At 35.5% G+C, this 19,245-nt stretch overlaps 2 protein-coding genes across 4 annotated transcripts; one reads left to right on the plus strand and one right to left on the minus strand.

The window, feature by feature from the left end:
• Positions 1-1,925: 1,925 nt before the first annotated feature.
• On the minus strand, positions 1,926-9,215 carry LOC140800125 (uncharacterized). 3 transcript variants are annotated; one of them, XM_073154788.1, is made up of 14 exons: positions 9,102-9,215; positions 8,833-8,985; positions 8,099-8,172; positions 7,852-7,935; positions 7,633-7,713; positions 6,151-6,231; positions 5,808-5,900; positions 5,240-5,419; positions 5,034-5,101; positions 4,868-4,919; positions 4,645-4,698; positions 4,455-4,547; positions 3,953-4,019; positions 1,926-2,460 (listed from the first exon to the last, which is right to left on the minus strand). In XM_073154788.1, the coding sequence occupies exons 2-14, from the start codon at positions 8,972-8,974 to the stop codon at positions 2,369-2,371; spliced, it is 1,161 nt and encodes a 386-aa protein (XP_073010889.1). In that variant the 5' UTR covers positions 8,975-8,985; positions 9,102-9,215; the 3' UTR covers positions 1,926-2,368. The 3 variants fall into 3 exon arrangements, with proteins under 3 accessions (XP_073010889.1, XP_073010887.1, XP_073010890.1); XM_073154786.1 differs by having other exon boundaries at positions 8,833-9,208; XM_073154789.1 differs by lacking the exon at positions 8,099-8,172 and having other exon boundaries at positions 9,102-9,194.
• Positions 9,216-15,762: 6,547 nt separating this feature from the next.
• On the plus strand, positions 15,763-18,374 carry LOC140799926 (probable trehalose-phosphate phosphatase 6). The gene is made up of 11 exons (XM_073154481.1): positions 15,763-16,120; positions 16,228-16,368; positions 16,476-16,547; positions 16,644-16,742; positions 16,848-16,901; positions 16,996-17,097; positions 17,222-17,299; positions 17,405-17,474; positions 17,596-17,666; positions 17,770-17,862; positions 18,047-18,374. The coding sequence occupies exons 1-11, from the start codon at positions 15,833-15,835 to the stop codon at positions 18,125-18,127; spliced, it is 1,149 nt and encodes a 382-aa protein (XP_073010582.1). The 5' UTR covers positions 15,763-15,832; the 3' UTR covers positions 18,128-18,374.
• The last annotated feature ends 871 nt before the right edge of the window (positions 18,375-19,245 follow it).

Genomic DNA, 19,245 nt, shown 5'->3' on the forward strand with positions numbered 1-19,245 from the left:
CTCCGTCCCCCTTCTCTCCTCAAACCCACTCCTCCTGTTCCTCCATGGCTCTTCGTCTTCTCCCTTACCAAAATCCACGACGCCGGTCCGTGCATAATTGTCCAAAAATTATTTCTTTCTTTGGGAAAGAAGGGGGTGACATAAAGTGGTGACGAAGGCAAAACTATTTAAAAATTATTTTTTTTTACCTTCATAAGGATAATTTAGTTTTATCTAAAAAAAGAATACTGTTCACATGTCAAGCTCGACACATTTTAACTCACAAAAGACTAACAGATATATTTAATTGTAGTTTTTCAAGAGTCTAGGGAGGTATTTGTACGTACAAGAGGATAGAAAGACATGAGGGCAAAGTGATACTGGATCAAAATGCAGGGAGCAAAATGCAATTAAAAGCATAATTAAAATTATAGCAATATTAATTTAACATGTTACGAGAGCTCATGGATTCAAATTTTGTTCAAAAATGTAGAACTTTGCTCACTTAGATTTTTTTTGTTAAACTCCAGGATAATTTTATTATTCTTTTAGAGAATAAATAGAGAGAAAAATGTTATGATTAAGTAATTATTTTAATTTTTTTATTAATACCATAAGGAAGAATGAGAGTTATTAGATAGTTGAGAGAGTCAGTGTCATGAAAAAGAGGATTATGTGGAAACGAATCATAGTTCAAAGGTCTTACGTGTAATTTACCCTATCCATAATACAAGAACCTGAATCCCAAAGGAACAATTTAATGGTGTAATTATCTACAAGAATAATAAAAGCAGAATGAGGCAAACATGCAATGAATGATTGACGACTGATGAGGCTTGGGTTGCACTCAAAAGGACTGTTGACTGTTGAGCAATACTTTATCCTCCCTTATGATTCAGATTGACCCAAGATGGGAAGAAACATCTGCTTATCCTGTAAAAAGGACCTCATTTGTAATGTGGAATAAATCACATCCATCCCCTGCCCCACTTTGCATTTCTTTATCTCCTTGTTCATGTTTCAGTCTCTGAAGAATCCCCATTTTTTTCAATTGATTGGACCAGCAGGAATTTAGCTGAAAACACTATGTACAAGTAGGACTAACAGTAGCTTCGGCCTTTACTTCAAATTTTTCTATGAGATTTTTATGAGAGTTAGAAGATAAAAGTAGCCCAATAAGTGATTTAGATCCTACCATACAGAGGTAATTATTTCAAATAAGTTTTATGTAAGCAATATATGTACGATTTTTTGAATTTGTTCTGACTCATTCAAAATTATTTTGAGAGGAGTAGCCTAATTATTCAATATATGAATCGGAAAAGATTAGTTTTTTTTTAAATTTGGTCCAGCTTATAATTTAGCATACTCATGTCTATCTGAAAATGGAAAAAGAAAGGATTGAAGGAGAAAGGTCACAAACATGACGTGCCTTTCTCAATGGCAGAATAAATTCGCAGAATGGGCTCCTGGAGCTGTCATATAGTTGCATCACTCATTCACTTGGTGCTGTTGCTCATTAAGATCTCCCTTCCTTGGTGTTTGTCTTCTTTCTGATGGAATTTGGAACACTGCTACCCTTACAAACACTTTACCAATATCTTACGAAAAAGTAATGACAGTAATATTTTATCAACCTTTAATTTTTCTCTTTCTACCTCACAACTATCATAATAATCAATGCACAGAATAATATCATGTCGTCACTTTTTGTACAACATTTGTAAAGTATTTGTGGGCTATTTTTCTATGGATTATAGTTATAGACAAGCAAAAGTTTAAATGCTACCGATAAGTTGAATAACTGCCGAGACAAATCAATGATATGCTAATTCAACACTTGAAATATTTATTCTAAATAACGAGCAAACAAAAACTATCTTTTTAACCTTTTTTTCCCCCCACCATACCAACTTTGCCCATATGCTATTTTCTTCCAAAAAAACTGACGTCTGAACTGAGTAACTTTTACTTATAAGAACATGGAGTAAGAAATAAAAACAACATGATTCCTAGCCACCACTCAACTTGTAAATATTTTTTCATAGCACCACTACACACATTTTTCCATCTTTCGGGAGGTTTCTTTCTAACAATCAAGAAATATTCTTCCATCATAAAATTCTCTGTTAGTGTGACCCATTTACTGGGCTGACAACCATGAATTGGCCTGATCTTAATGTCACATGACAAATTCCATTGAGGGTGCACGGCAGAGGAGTGTAACAACACAAGATAGCTAACCCACCCCCAAATCTCGGGTTAATTCTAGACGATGAACTCGGAGCAGATCAGTCAAAAACTCCAATTGACAGTAGCGAATCCCCCAAAAGAATGCTAATTAGTATGCTAGCATGAGAATTCTGGAGTTCAATAATTGCAACTCCAATCAACTGAACTTGCCAATCTCCATCTTCTTCTTGATTGCTCTTTGGCTGTGATACACTAGTGAATCTAGAATTCCAGAAACAGTAAATATACCTGGATACCAACAAAGATGAATAATATTACAAACGTATCACAAGAACAGGAAACAAAACATTATCTAATCCAAATACTGAAAATTTCAAATTAATGTGAATCACAACAGCACATCCAAAAAGGGAGCAATATTTCCAGACCATCTTTAAGAGGTAATCACAGAAAGCTCTTAAAACATAAGAGGACTTTTGAGACATGCAAATTTGTATAGAGAAAAAAAATTGGGTTTCATAAGATTAGTCCATACTACAGAATCCAAACTAGAGACGGATATACTGTATGAATGATTAGCAAATTTTATGATCAGTTGTTACCTGTCATCAACCCTATAAGAGAAAAATTAAGGCTTTTGACATGAAACTGAAAGGAATGATCCTACCATAGCTATAACTATGTAGCAGTACATATACTTTAGGCCCCTGGAACTAAGATTCATGTGGCTCTTTGGATTATCTATGATGTCTTGGACAGAACAGATCCTTCAAGCAAATGTTGCCATCTTCTCCCTCCTTTAGGCTCTTATCATGCTAGATGAATCTATGGAGAGGTTGTTTTCATGTGAACCTAAGCTGCAGACATGAAAGTAGATGCCAACTGCCGTATAGCTTTTCTGGCAAGTGCTAATATTTTTGTTTTTGGTTTTGGCCAGGACCTTGTCATGCATATAAAGATGATAGATGTCAGGTTGTAAGCAGTTGTAAAAGAATGTGATTTTTTGGAGCCTTCAAATCATTGAGTTGTGCTTTAGCTAACACAGTTTCAAAAAGGCTATGATGATAATGACGATGACGACGACTACATCTTACCGTTTCGGCCCAATTTGAATGTACCTAAAAGATGATGGGCAATTTTCTTAAATAAATGTTTCACCATGACAATAGATGCTGACCATTATTCTATTATTTGGGTCGACGAAACGGATTTTCCAAACATCAATAGCTTCTCTAGTGTTAGATACTGACTTTTCAATCTTGCCATTTGACTTAATTTCATGCTATAATTTTCACACCTTAATATAATAAGGCATTTCTTTTACTTCTTGCCCAATGAGCAGCAGCATTCCAGAACAAATTTAATTGGACAAAGAAGTCCCAAGAGGCACAGACTTTTCAAATCAAAAGAAAATTTGTTCTGTAGATGTAGGGAAAAGATATGGGCACAGGCATGATCTCCAATCTAATTTCTTTTAAAAGAATAAGCAGCAGTAAAACTTGCCAGACAACTGTAGTTGACTTCTTCGGTTTAACATACATATTTTACCATTATGATTGAGAGAAAATAAATAGAATCCCCTCCCGGAATTCCTGTCAAAGCATGAAATTATTCCCACTGAGTGGACAATATGTCATCTTCTTTCATGTTTTAAAAGAACAATATGTCATCTTGTTCTTAGTTTTACAGATGTGTATGTATATTCAGAGAACAACTGGAAGCAAAATTTCTGCAGAATACCATGAGTAAAATGTAATAGCCATAATGGGAAAGTATATACCTCCAACAATAGCACAAACATTAGTCAAGAAATGTAGGAAAGATACATGTCCCTCTGCGAACATAACCTGCAAAGTGCATAAAAGGTAACATAAATAAATGGGTTTCACTCAATCTGTTTGAACTAAATTTTAGTACAACACCTCCCTCTCACAAGCAAGTAACAAATAGTAGTAGCTAACTATAAGAAGATACTTGGAACAATATAAATGAGATATGGTGTGAAAATCAAGGTGCAAGCACCCCGATAACCTACCAAACTGACTATTACATCACATGTTTAGATCTAGTCTCACACAATAGACCCTAAATAGTTTCAAAAATACATTAAGACAGTAACATCTATGTGTATCTCCAAGAGATAGAAATAAAATAATAAAATTAAAAAAAAAGCAGAAGAGAAAGTGGATAAGCTAGCAAATAAAGTCAGAATGGAGAAATTTCCATCATTGCAGCTAGAAATAGTGAACTCATAAATACTGCAACAAAAATGAAATCACTACCTTAATTGGAGAAAGGTCATAAAAGAAAAAAACTCCCGGAATATATTGAATGCGGGCATTCTCATCGCTCCTATAATGCTCCGTTACAGAGAACTGCATTATCAAATGGCAATGAATCTCAAAAGACGAATAAACAACTAATCAAGAATGTCAGTCGGAATCGCAATATCAATCTAAAATCTGTTTCTACCTGGTTGGACTGGATAGTACGTCCATTGATGTCAGTATAAACGGTAGGAACAACCTGAAAAAAAGAAACCAACTTTTGAGTACTTCCAAATGCAACAACAACCTTAAGTACATCACTCTTCTCTGACAGCAGGATACATAAGTTAGACATCAGACATGCAAGTAGGCAGATCAGATGTCTTAACTCAGCTTAAAAGTGAAGAAAAACAAATTAGAAAGCTAACCTTGATGAAGTACTGGTACATCCCATAAGGAGTTTGTTGCATCCATTGTGCTCTATATATTTCAACAACCACATGTATAATCACTGATTTGTTATTTTGTTATAAATAAGGACAACAGCTTAAAAAATATCAGTGAATCAATGAGATTAAGGATATGCAAAGTTACCCGTCAAGAGGGTTTAATACACCAGGAAAGTACTCTCCAAAAGTTAATCTATTAATTTTGTGGCTAATCTGGCATCATCAGAAAAGAAAATGAGCATTATATATTACTAGTGTGATCAGGGAAAAGAAGCATGAACAGTTCATCTGCATATCCTTGTAAAGAAAGCAAATAACTATTAAAAATGTCCCTAATGGACGTCTGCTTACATTAAAACTGTCCTTTTGAAAAGGAAGCAAGTCATGGACATGCATATTTGACTGCTGGAAACTTTTTCCTGGGGCAAAATGGAAATTCCCAGCCACCTTATTAACTTCCAAAAAACCATAGACATTGCATCCTTCACCTTCTTCATCCTTTATCCTTTGAAGGAAACCCTCCCTTTTGCACTAAAATGCAACATAGAAGTCAGGTTCAATAGCATAATATCTAAATGTATCTTAGTTAATATCTTTCAGATATAACACAACAATTTGTCTGTCATGCAATTGCAGTTCAACATAATAAGCCATAAGTAGACCAGTAAACATATGCAAGTATTCCAACACCCATCAACATTTTAAGACATTACCTTTTCTGAAACAAGCTTAACATAGAAGCAAAACTGTGTGGAATTCTAATGACCAACTAATGGGAAAGCTCATCACATAAGTCGCCTATGAAAAAAATTTGACAGCCTACTTGACAAGAATTAACTTACAGAGAGAAGAATAGACTCAAATACAGAGTAAGATACCTCAGAGACCAAAAAGACTCATGAAACGTAAGTGATTATACCTGGTCAATCAAATCGGGATTTGAGAGGCCCCAGCCTTTCTTTCTATATGCTTCACGGACTTCTTCACAAGAGTTGCAGCAATCTTCATCCGACTACAAGCATTCAAGAATGAGGTAATCAGTCAGATGTATTACAGATGCATGGAAAATATTGTATGATAGGCTGCGGAACTTTGATTTACGTAAAAGAAAATAAGGCGTAGAAAAACAAGAAAAATGTCATTTATCAAAATAATATATTACTTCACGCCATACAGAAAATGAAATAGGAACAGGAAAAATTCTCAGAAACTTCAATAGTAGTTAATTATCAAAACAAGGTATCAAAACAGAGATTACACACCGCTTCTGCACCATAACAAGAACCACAATAGGTTTCATTGTGTTCGAGCCTCCCACCATGTCTTTGTAAAGGCTTTTCAATCTGTTAAAAAGAGAAGATAACAACACATTGTGAAACAAACAAAAAAAATTTGTTGTCCTGCAAAATATCTACTCACAAAAAGAAACTCCATATGTTCAAAAGAAAAGACACAAATTACTACTCATGCAAACATTTATCAAATCTTTAAAATGGTATAGTCAATGGTCTCCACTTGTCCAGGCAGAGAGAGAGAGAGAGACCAAATTAAAATCCCATTTCATGTGCTCTGAAGATCTGCTTGCTACAGCTTTATAGCCTGAGTTAGTTGGTCAGCTGAAAAAAAGAAACAATGAAAAATCCTGCCAATGCTGTGCAAAGTCTTTTAATAATTTAATATAAAGTGTTGATTCGATTGAATCTTCTAGTTATTTCCTTCTAATTTCCTGCTTCTTTCATCTACCTTTTCTATTTCTTGTCGATCTCTTCTACTTGTACATGGTGATTTATCTTCTATTCATTCATTTGCAGTTGCACTCTTTCTTAGCTTGACTTACACTATGGATCATCTATAACCCTTCTTACAACCAAATAAAACATATGGCTTCATATCTCAACAACATTCTATCTCAATCATACATTCTCATAACATGACCTACATAAAATAGAAAGGTCCACAAAAAGAAGTAGGGCTATTCATGGCAATGAATGAACCTTTGTGAGCTGGGATCATTGAATGCTGCTACAAGCTCTGTCACCTCGATATGTACATGCTACATATATTCTATATATGTGTAATCAAAGTATATGTCCATCACGTTATGGAATTAAACCATGATACCACATAATATATAATATCGACCTCATATGTTATATATACATTTTGCTTTTATGCTTTCACATTTTATTTTTCTTTAAGGCAAACTTTTGTTAATTTAACGAAGATAGGTCTCTTCTTTGTTATTTTAGAAATAAGGTCAATTCTAGAATAGATATTGCTTTTTGTTATTACCAAAATGAACTCTTTATTTTGGGAATAACTATTATATTCACTTATATTCTAAAATAAAAGTGTAATAATTATCTTTGATATAATATAAAATAAAGAAAAAGATGAGGAAAAAATATTTTGTTTTTATAAAATTATCATAAATACCTTTTGATTTGATATAAAGTAGACATGATTAACAGGAATGTGAGTAGAACAAATGCAGCGAAAACATAAGTAATGTACAAACACATAAGGAGTGTAAGAAAGAGATGGATGAAGAGGAACAAAAAGAACTGCAGACTTACGTGTTTTTCTATTTTCTCATAAAGGATTATCCCTAATTTCTATAGTCATAACGAAATCTATAGATATCTGAATGTCCAGGCAATGATAAAATAAAAGAGAACAATGGTAAAGGAGTAGTAATAATCGAAACTAAAAGTAATGCAATTTTGGATGCTTTAGACACTAACCTTAGGTGCACCAATTCCATCTTGTCTTGCTTCTATGAAATTGCCGTGGGAGTCAATTCGTTTCTTAATTATATCATGCTTCTATGGGAAAAGAATATTACAAAAAATCAGATGAGATTTAAGTAACTTAAAAGTGAGGGAAAGTATAATATCTTATTATCACATAGTCAGTTATGCTATAAGAACATGCAACAGAATACACCAATTTACAATACATACTACATCAAGGTGCTCTTCTCCGCTGATATCCATAGCATCAAGACTCAGTATTGAACATGGAAGAGCAGGGAAGGTTACATCAAACTGCATTTTAAAACATGCATGGATATCAATAAGTACTAATAAATGTTTAATACCAGAAAATAAAACTACAAGAGGGCCACATAACATTCATGATTCATCTACAAGCACCACACAAAAACCCACACACAAAATAGGGGACTGAAAAATATAATTGTCCTATTACATTAATACGAAGAGTTTCCCCTCTTGATGTATCTACTACTAGCTTTGTTTCTGTAACTGCATGAAGATATAATCCTGCAACAAAAAGGAAAGATGCAATTTAATAAATGAAAGAAAATTGCAGAATATCCTACTGCACATGTAGGAAATGATGTCTATAAGAATCATAAAGGAAAATGAGCATAAAAATGCAATAATGCACTTTGAGCTTAATGATGGAGAACAAGTCTTAGGTTGTTTATCTTTTCTAGTCCATGTCCTTTTAGATATTCACATATGATAAATTAGAAAACATTTCTAGATAACAACAGATAGTGTAACCTTATTAAGAAAAATCTAAATTCTACCATTCTAACCAATCCAATAAGGGAAATATGATAGTGCAAGCCTTAACCATCACATCAAGCGACGTCCTTTTCTCATTTTGAGTCTTTTCTCGTTAACAAATTCTTTTCCAATAGGAACCCTAATTTAAGAACTATCTGCTCCACCTATCACGAACTCAAGTATTTCAAATAGTTCAAACGATCAGTTGACTTATTCCGACCACCTACAACCAAAATTATCATCAAACACCGAAATCCATAGCCCGAGAACCGATTTATAACACCCTCGAATGGAAAGATTAACTGTTACCCATCAAAGAAAACTAGATCAACGAACCCGACAACAATTGTCCACTAAAAGTTTTCGAGACAAAAAAAAGAATAGGAGAAAACGCGGGTCTTGGCTTACTGAGTTCGGAGATGAAGAGGAGGAACATGACGATCGAGGAGGCGATGGTGATGATTCCTCCGGAGAGGGTCCGACTGTAGAAATCCTCGTTGATCTTAGGGTAAGCATCCAGGTTTCGAAGCTTCCCGAAGAGGCCATCCATCCTCACGACAACTAGAACAACACAGAGAGAGAGAGAGATGGAATTCTATAAGAAGGAGAAGGGAGAGGCGAGAAATCTATTGACTCAATTCCAATCTCTCTCCTCTTCTTCTCGACTTCTCGTTTACCTGTTTGTTTGTTTGCTTGTTTATTTGGGATGCCTCGATCTTAGAAGTTTCTTGAAAGAAAAAGAAATTAGAAGACGAGCTCGGATGAATTTTTGGTGAATTTTTCTATCAATTAAATATATATTGTTAAGTATAAATAAATAAACAAAAATATATATTACCCCTATAATTTCCCTTTATCATTATTGACACACCTATTATAAGAATATTTATTATTATTATTATTATTATTATTTAGGTCGGTGCCGATCTTGTGTGAGTAAATTCGGACAGATCGTAGAATACATACTATCGTATTAATCGATAAAAAAAATTAAGAATTAATTACAACTTAATCCTTTTAGATTATTATTTTTGTATTACTTTCACTACCTAAATAAAAGAAATAGACTCATACACTCCTAGACTATTTAAAATATATTGAATTTCAATATAAGTAATCTTAAAAGATTGACTAACTTAATACATTAACAAAAATATTCTTAATTCTAAATATTAAACTCTAAAGTGGTCTTCTTTAAATTTCACTCCAAAGAGAAATTTATTCATCTAATTAGTTAATTAATTTTTTTTTAAAAAAATTTCTCTTAAGAGGGTTAAAAAGTAATTAATCCTAAAAATAAAAGAAAACTAATTTTAAAATCAAATGAGAGATATTTTAATATTTTATTTTCAAAAATAGCATAACATTTTCTGTTCAATGAGCTGTTGTTAGGTTAAAGTTTGCTCGAGAGCTTTTTTTTAAGGCACTAGAAATAAAATGTAAGAATTGGATCATAAATATCTATATAATAAGTGTGAATAATAATAAAATCAAAGAATATGGTGTATATTGTCCTATTTTAGGTGACCTAACATGATAAAACTATACGATTCGTGCAAAGCAACTAAAACTAAAATTTGGGCCACGTCCTACCCATTTAGGCCGGCCCATATACTTTCTTTGATCCAGAAATAATTATTGGGCCAGTTAAAATGGATTTAATCTTAACCCATCTAGATAGTGGTTATAGGCCTTAGCAAATTATAAATATACCACATAAAAGTTATGTTTAAACTTTGGAAGCTATCCATAAATAATCCAATGTGAAGCATGTCAAATTAGTATATTATTCATGGATTTAGATTTCGCTCAGGGATCAGTTTAGCTGCATCATCCGATGCGAGCTAACGCATCAGTTTCAAAATTTTGATGACTATGAGAACTTTAATTTTAGTAAGATCCCTTTAAAACTAAATAAATACGATTGAATAACTCTCTCTTTTCTCCACTAAAAATGGAGCATGTGACCAATAATATTATAATAGAAATAAAAAAGTTGATTGTGCTAAAGCATCTTAAAGCATCAGTTTAATTAGAATATTATTAAGTTCTAAATTCTCTTTAAAAAATAAAGAAAAGAAAATTCTTCTATGGAAACTAAAGTTCTCTTGCTCGAGCAAGACTAAAGTTTTAATGTGCAAGAATATTTGTTAGACCATATAAAGTTTAAGATTTGGATACATAACCAATAAATATATCATTAATGTGTGGTTGAAATGAAGCTTAATTAGGAGCTATCAAGAAAGATTAATAATGATGCTAGTCATAGATAAGAATAAGCTTTTGGCAATTTGACTTAATGAGCATTCCAATATTATGCTACTAATATATTCATCCTAATATTCTCGTTATTTTGTGTTGTTAATCATTTTATAATTCTAATCTATACATAACTTAATTTGAAAATAAAAAGATTAAGAAACCCTTTTCATTTTACAACAAATATTAAGTTTCTTTCATTTTAATTTTCCTCACTTTTAAAATTGTAGACATTGGAAATACCATTTAAAAAAAAAAAGATAATATAAAGAAATCATATAGCTAGGTCTCACTATAAGTTCATATATCTTATCGGCTTTATTTGATTCTCATAGGTTCCATTATCCTGAAAGAGGCATGCATTTGGTTAGCCTATAAGAGACGATTGGTATCTATTCATCTTGAGGAAAAAAGTTCTCAGATAACCTTTAAACCAATCAAAGAGAGTGACAAAAAGAAAGATCTAGGTGTACATGATAACATTAATATTATATATATATATATATATAAAGATATGATATTAGAGGACAAAGAGGGATGTTGAGATCTTGATTGATGCCTATTATGCTGATGATAAAATAACAAATATATATATATATATATGCACTTAGAAAGGTACTAGTTTATGTGGAGCCAAGTATTTAGACCACCCTTATTTTAAATTTTTAACTTTTTAGTTAGTTGGAGTTGAGTTGGTTTTAGGTAGATTTTTTATTATAATATTGAAAAAATAATGTACTTACCTTTTTATAATGCTATTTCAAATACTCATAATTTTTAGGAATTTATTTTTATTTTCATTCACACAGTGCCCTTAATATCCTTATTATGGTCATTTTTATTCTTAAAAGTAATGAGACATTCCTTATTCCATTTGTAGTTTCCTAAAATTTAATTTAGAGTGTTTTTGAGTTAGTAAAAGTAAAATGTAAGAGTTGAATAATAAATATTAATATTGTTCATAAGAACTTAATGCCATCTTATGATTAACAAGCTATTATGTCATATTAGTTGGGTTAATCCCTAATTTTTGTTTAATGATCAAGGAGTAGAATATTACTTTGGAATTAATTTCTCAATATCTATGTAATTACTTTTATAACAACAACAAAAATCTTTGTTGCCACTTAGGAAACACGTATTTATTTATTGTAGTTTAAAATTATGCACTACGAGTAGTCAAATAATTTTATTAAAAGTAAAGTAAAATATAATACCTCCATAAGATCTTAGCCAACTTGGCAACTTGGTATTATTATTATCATATATAGTTTAATAGTTCGTTAAAGAGAAGAGGAATCATATATGAAAAAAAAAAGTTAAGATTCTGAGAATATTTGATGAGATGATGAAAGTAATTGATGCCGGTTTAGCGGTTACATTTAATCATAAGAGAAAGAACCTTAGAACAAACAAAAGAGTATAAAATCTAAAGAAAAAGTTGTGAAGATCATGGATTAATTATATTTAATTATTCACCTTAATTACCTCTTGATTTATAAGATTAGCTTAGTATTAAAAGTTCAAAGAAAAGTAGAAAGGAGAATTTAATATCTATGTTAATGCAAGAACTACAATCCCATAATTAAGATATAATTTACACATTGCATTCTCTATACTTTTTTTATTATTTATATAAAGCTCCTGAAGTGAGAAAATACAACAAAGAGTTTTCTAATTCGAATCTAAATAACTTTAATGTTTAGTGATATGTCACTAAGTTACAGCTTCTCTCAAAAGGAAAAATAAAATAAACTCATTGCAGTTGAAACTTCATGTCTTTCCTCCATCGAGAACTCGGATTGATGCAGACACTCGATAAAGATTAAAGACAAAGAAAAAGATTTCAGAATTGCCTTTTATGATGGATATCTCCACTAAGCATACCATGTCCAACTCAAACTCTTGAGAATTTTATTAAGTAGTTAAAATTTCTCCAAAAATTTAAATTAATTAACCAATAATTATAAGCTTGAGTAGATTATCGTGATCTAAGCTTAAGGAATATCTTCTAAAACTAATAATAATAATAATAATAATAATAACAATTACTTCACCCCGGTTTGACGAAGGATATATATATATATATATATATATATTTAAAATGTATGCATAAAATAATTTCTATTTTTTTTTTTAAATTTTTTCTTAAGTGCTGACTTCTATTTTTTTTTTTTTATTTCTTTCAACTAAATAATAGAAAGTAAAAAAAATTGCACAATTCCAATATGATACCTGTCAGTCTCATCAAATATTAGGTAGTGATAAATTTTTATTAGCAATTAAATTCTCTAAAAAATTTTACATCATACTATCATGTCGCGTTCTCTAAGTTTTAATAACCAAATACGACACTCATATGTATCAGGATTCAGGTGAGATGACTTATATATCTCACTGACAGTTAATTAAGGGCGGGCGTTGTTGCCTTGAAAATAGTACCATGTCACATCAACACATGATTAATAAACTCCTGAGTTAACTAACAATAAACAGAAAAGTAGAAGACTTACATCGATTTCATCCAGCAAAGCCCAAATTATTTTGTGAAGGATGGAGTTGTTTACGGTCTCAATAATTTGACAGCTCCTACTCTTTTGTTTCTTTAATTTCTCTAATTATTGAGAGGAACCATTCAGGTAACCAAGATAATATATGATTAACTAGATACCAAACTTTTTCCACCAAATAAATCACTAAATTAAAATTAAAATTAAAATTAAAAAGAGAGAGAGAGAGAGAGGAAAGATACATAGCTGACTCGGATGATGGCGACCCGATATCGGCAGTTAAACGCGGTTTGGAGTCTGCCACATGCACCCAGAAGCCGCACCCGTGAATGTGACCCGAGCCAACTTAGCCGACAGCGCCTCCCCCCCATCCCCGCGGGCCCCACTCCTCCCCCGAGCAGCCTCTCATCTCGACGGCTGCGATGCTACCGCGTGTCCCAGTCCACGGTCGGAGGAGGCGGACGCGTTCCACCGACATGGCATGCGGGAACCCACGTCAGCACCGTCTCCTAATCATGCGGATCCGAAGTCTAAAAAATGCGCGCCTGTTAGACACGTATGATACTTTTTTTTTTCCTTTTGATGAAGACACGTATGATACTTAGAACTCATGATATATAGTAAACAGGATAAGGTTATTAGCTTATAGGCACGAAAGCGAACGCCGATGCATGCATGTTAGTAGTGCATGAGTAGCGGCTGTCAAGTCCATGATCATTGATCTTTTGACCGTCAGGAGTAGTAGTAGTTGTATATGGCGTTTAGTACTCGGATCTCACCCATCTTTGGTGCATGAACTTGACGATAATATTGTAGCAACATAGCAAAGTTAGTATTGATGCATGTCGGTCTAGCTTGCCTGCCTGCATTTGAAGGTCGATCCATTTGTGCTTCGATTCTATCACTTGCAAGGCGCCAATGCCCAGGAGAAATAGAGATATAGAAAGGCATGCAAGACAACAAACGCTACTACCCATTATAGGAGAGGGAAGTGGTTGAGTGGGGGGAAGTCTCAGCTGCATAAAGCCGACTTGTCCCGTCTCCACCACTCTCTCCCTTAGGAGACCACGCACTGGCTCCTAGTCACAGCGAGAGTGGAAAGAGAGCATTGTGACTTGGAAGTTGTCTATGGTGGGTGGCACTCCACTTGAAAGAGAGAGCTTTCTAAAACAAAGATCTAGAGGGGAGGGGAGATAAAGAGAGATGTATGAATAGAAGGACGTGTCAAAAAAAGCGGTCAGTGGAGGGTTGGGGAACCCAAAGGCGCCCATGGTTGGTCGGACAGGTGTCTGCTTGAGAAGTGAACAGTACAAGAAGCCCAGATGACACGTGTCACGGTAGTGGAGTTCTTTAGTCCGGGTTCGTTGCACCACTTACGAGGCCTACGTGCTGATACATAATTGAGACATGATAGCATATCAATGCATGTAGGTGTAGTATGGGCGTCATGTGAGCATTGTCATGGCAGCAGGAGGAATGCTCACCTTCTCACTTACTCATTGGCCCGGTCCCCTCCATCGTTTTGCTTCATGTCCCCCCTGACTTACAAATACCAATAATATAGCTAGATGGGTTTCAACTTTCTGGCGATGTCGTCTTGTTCTCGTAATGGTAAATAACCATTAAAATATGCTTACTCCTGGGAAGTACTACCTAGAGCTAATAGTTAAGTACAACCTACACTGTGTGAGGAGTTGACTAACCAACTTAGTTTACTTCCAAGGGAGAGACATGTGTTAAGTGGCTGTCAAATTAATCCGCTGTTGAAGTATTTTTCATTTTGTTTCCGTCATTAACCAGTCACAGGCACAGCTTGCCGCTCGCATGGTAGCCTCCGGGTTACAGAGAATCAACACTTGTCTACTACGTACATAGCAATTAATGTTGCATGCCACATGCAACAACAATTAGTTCTTAATCTTGTTTTTATATAGTTATATCTGATGACTAAATGCTCTACGTATATACTACTTTTGCATAGTATATTGGTAGTTAAATTCTAGATATAGTCCAATAACCGGCTAAGTAGTTAATAATACTAAAAAGTTAGAGAAAAAGACACAGAAAAAAAATAGATAATTATAATTATAAATAATGTAGCATCTGGTTTTGCTCCCAGGAAGGGTTAGAGCTGCTTGTTTCTCGAGTTTACGAGGGGCGTTAAAATTAGGTCGATCGAGACAGCTCGATGCGTTCTCCACTTCATGAGAATCGAAAAAAAAAATCTGGAAATTAAAAAAATCCAATTATCTTTATCTAGAAACAGATTGGTTGGTGAAAGCGTTATAGCCGAAGGAGAGGAGAGCGAACGGGACACGAAGGTGGACGCCTGAACTTGACTCGCACGTGTGGAGCATCCGATTGGAGCTCGGAAAGGTTGCCGACACGTGCGCGCGGGACACTTGGCGACCTCCAGGGGCGGGAGGGGCCCTCCCGCTGCGGGGTCCACGTGGGAGCTCAACAGTACTTCTGTTGCGTGGTGGTCCCCGGCCCGTGCATCCTCGTTGGCTCGTTGCGGTGCATCGCTTCTCTATAAATAGCGTCTCTTCTCCTCGCTCTCCTCGCACACTTCTCTTTTCTCTTCCTCTCTCGCCATTGCCGTTGGAGAGGTATTCACCCCATTTTGGTCTTCTCTTGAGATGACGAAGCAAAACGTGGTAGTTCCGGAGATGGGCATCGCGGTGGCGGCGGTGCCGAACTCCTCGCCGCTCTTCCCTTATCCGCCGCCGCGTAGCTGCGGCAGCATCGCCGGCGGCAACGGAGGGATATCGATGAGGAAGAAGTATTTGCCTCCATTGGATCTCGGGAGCGTTCTGACCAATGGGTGCTTCGAGTCCATGACGGCCTCATCGCCGACCCACGCCAAGGCGGCGACGGCGGCGGCGCTTGCTTCGCCGGAAGTGGACAACGAGTACGATTCTTGGATGGTGAGTTTTTTTTTCTCCGCTCATCTTTTTTTTTTTTTTTTTTTCTTATGATTCGGATCGTCTCTAATTTCGTCTAATAAGGGGTTCTCCTGTTGGATTTGGAGCAGGTGAGACACCCTTCGGCTCTAAGCGAGTTTGAGCAGATCGTTAGATCCTCCAAGGGGAAGCAGATTGTGATGTTCTTGGACTATGACGGGACGCTATCTCCTATCGTGGACGATCCTGATTCGGCTTTCATGTCAGATGCTGTGAGTTAATCATAGTTTTATTAAGCCCTCCTCTGTAATTTCCCCTCTTTTTTTTCTAGTTTAAAGAAGGCATTTTTATAGTCCTGATCTTCTATTCTATTCACTAGATGAGAGCTGCAGTGAGGAACGTGGCGAGATACTTCCCTACCGCTATCGTAAGTGGGAGATGCAGAGACAAGGTGCATTCCCATTTCCATAACGTTGATCTTATACTTGAGCTTGTGTTGTTTGTTTTTTTGCCCCTCAGACTTTTCTCCTTGGATATTTGTGGTTAGGTGTATAACTTCGTGAGACTAGCAGAGCTATATTATGCTGGTAGCCATGGCATGGACATCAAAGGCCCCGCCAAAGGACCCAAGTACACAAAAGCTAATGTGAGCATTCTTTTCCTTTCTCACAAAATCACAAACAGCAAGTCCACTTCTAGCCAAATTTTTTTTTCTCCGATGCTGATCTCCTCTTCTACTTGTGTGGTGCAGTCCAAAGCACTCCTCTTTCAACCAGCTAGTGAATTCCTCCCCATGATAGATGAGGTTGGTTCCTCTCCTTCCTCCTCAACTTGTTTGCTTTCCCTCTATAATGTGTACATGAAGTTAACTATTGGTAGATGCATCATATTTTTGTCAGGTTTATCAAGTTTTGTTAGATACGACCAAATCGACACCTGGAACCAAGGTGGAAAACAATAAGTTCTGTGTATCTGTCCACTATAGATGTGTAGCTGAAAAGGTTAGATATTATATAATAATATTGGAGCACCAACTTCCTATTTTTTTGCCATTACTGGAATTAAAAAAAAATTACCCCTTTTTTATTTATTAACCAATTATACCTTTCGATCAACTTTGTTCAGAGTTGGAGTGCATTGGCTGAGCAAGTCAAGACAGTGCTCAAGGAGTACCCCCAGCTACGACTTTCTCAAGGAAGAAAGGTAAAACTTTAGTTTGTCCATTGACCTACCTTACAAGTCATACAAAAAGTATTGTACTATACCACGAATCTGACTTGGGCTATATTGGTTTCTTGCCTTCATTAGGTATTAGAGATTCGTCCTACTATTAAGTGGGACAAGGGGAAGGCCCTCGAGTTCTTGTTGGAGTCACTCGGTAAGCTGGCCACTATTTGAAAAAAAAAATGCAGTACATCAACATCCCTTTCATGAGCCTGTTCAACTTGATACAACCAAAACCATCAACTTTACATTCTTTTCTTATGCAACTTCTCTAGGATTTGACGACTGTGACGATGTTTTGCCGGTGTATATCGGTGACGACCGCACTGATGAGGATGCCTTCAAGGTATAATTGAATACATTCAACTTGTCTCATCTAGTTATTTGGGCGCATCATATATTTTGCATGTAAAACTGATGGATAGGAGAATGTTTTTATTTGGTATCAGGTATTGCGTGACAGGGGCCAAGGCTTTGGCATTCTTGTTTCCAAGTTCCCAAAGGAGACAAACGCTTCTTATTCTCTCCAAGAGCCTACAGAGGCAAGTATTTGTGGTCATTCTCCTCCTGCCTTTTATTTCTTCATATGCTTCAGGATAATATCAGGGTCCACTTCACCTTTTTCTGGACCACTTGATGTCAAAACTCTACGTAGTTTTCACACCACTGTGCTGAATTCTATTTCTGCCAAGTTGCTAATCTGGTTCTCTGCACCTTCCTCTCCAGGTTATGGACTTCTTGCTTCGCCTGGTGGACTGGAAGCGCCTCTCGATGAATTCGCGGCCAAGAGTGCCAATAGATTACTAGTGCTGGCCTTGTAATGGGCCCGATACTTGAGGTGTATTTACCTTTGTTTAGGGAGAAGGGTGTGCTCCAAAAGATGGGAGCCTTTTGTATTCTTACCCCCACCCCTTTCTTTCCCTTGGGCATTTTCATGGGTTTGGAAGCGTGTAAATTACCCTTCTTGCCCTTACACAAGAAGCTGAAAAAGGTCTTGTAATTAGATCTGTGTAAAATCTGAAAGGAGAAATGGCAATTGTTTTCTTCCTACAAAGCTGTCTCATTTTATTTTTTTGGATGTTCTCTGCTCTATAATTGCTTCTTGAATTGGTTCTCATGAAGATCCATGCAGCAGATGCATGTCCACAGGAACATTAATTTATTGTCTATTATTTGTTCATAAGTGCTTGCAACTGTTTGTATCAAAATCCACATCAATAGTTGGTATCAATGTTGCTAGCCATCTAGTGATAAGATTCTTTCCTTGACGCCCTCCAATGTAATCTTTCAATCATGCTGTGCTTAACTGAATTCCACCCTGGACATAACATCCATCATTATTGGTTTCATTATCCTTGCTGGATAACAGGCACTCCTGAAGCTTATACTTGTGCGAATCTAGACTTATATGTGGGCTTGCTTTTCTGATTCGGTACGTTGGATAATAACTGGAGAACAAGTTACATCAGTCCAATTGGTGATAGGCAATGAAGCTGGGGCTTATCATTGTAGTGCCTATACTTTTCAAGTGGTCCTTGAATTCCCTTTCTTCCCCAAGTCCTTTATGACAAAAGGGCTAGTTACTCTAAAGGGACTTTGGTCCTGAGAGGTATGCATTCAGGCATGCAGATGAGTCCTCTTCTTCTTGTTCTCTTCATCCACAGCCAATCAAAGATTTTATCACAAGGAATTTTTTTCCATATGCAGTGGCTTTGTTACAGTGCAAAATAGTATCCATGTTCTCCTGAAAGTTCAATACAAAGTCAGAAAATGATTTCTGAACTACCTTAAGAAGGTTGATTGGATGAATTGGCCAGCTTAAACTGTAATGGATGAAACTTACAATAGTAGATAATTGAATTTAATAGCTACCAACTACAGCATCCTCCTATGTTCCTTATCTATGCAGCATCTGAGGAGCTATT

Source organism: Typha latifolia, chromosome 13 (assembly GCF_019914945.1).
Source record: "Typha latifolia isolate L0001 chromosome 13, TyphaL0001v2, whole genome shotgun sequence".
Taxonomy (NCBI): Eukaryota; Viridiplantae; Streptophyta; class Magnoliopsida; order Poales; family Typhaceae; genus Typha; species Typha latifolia.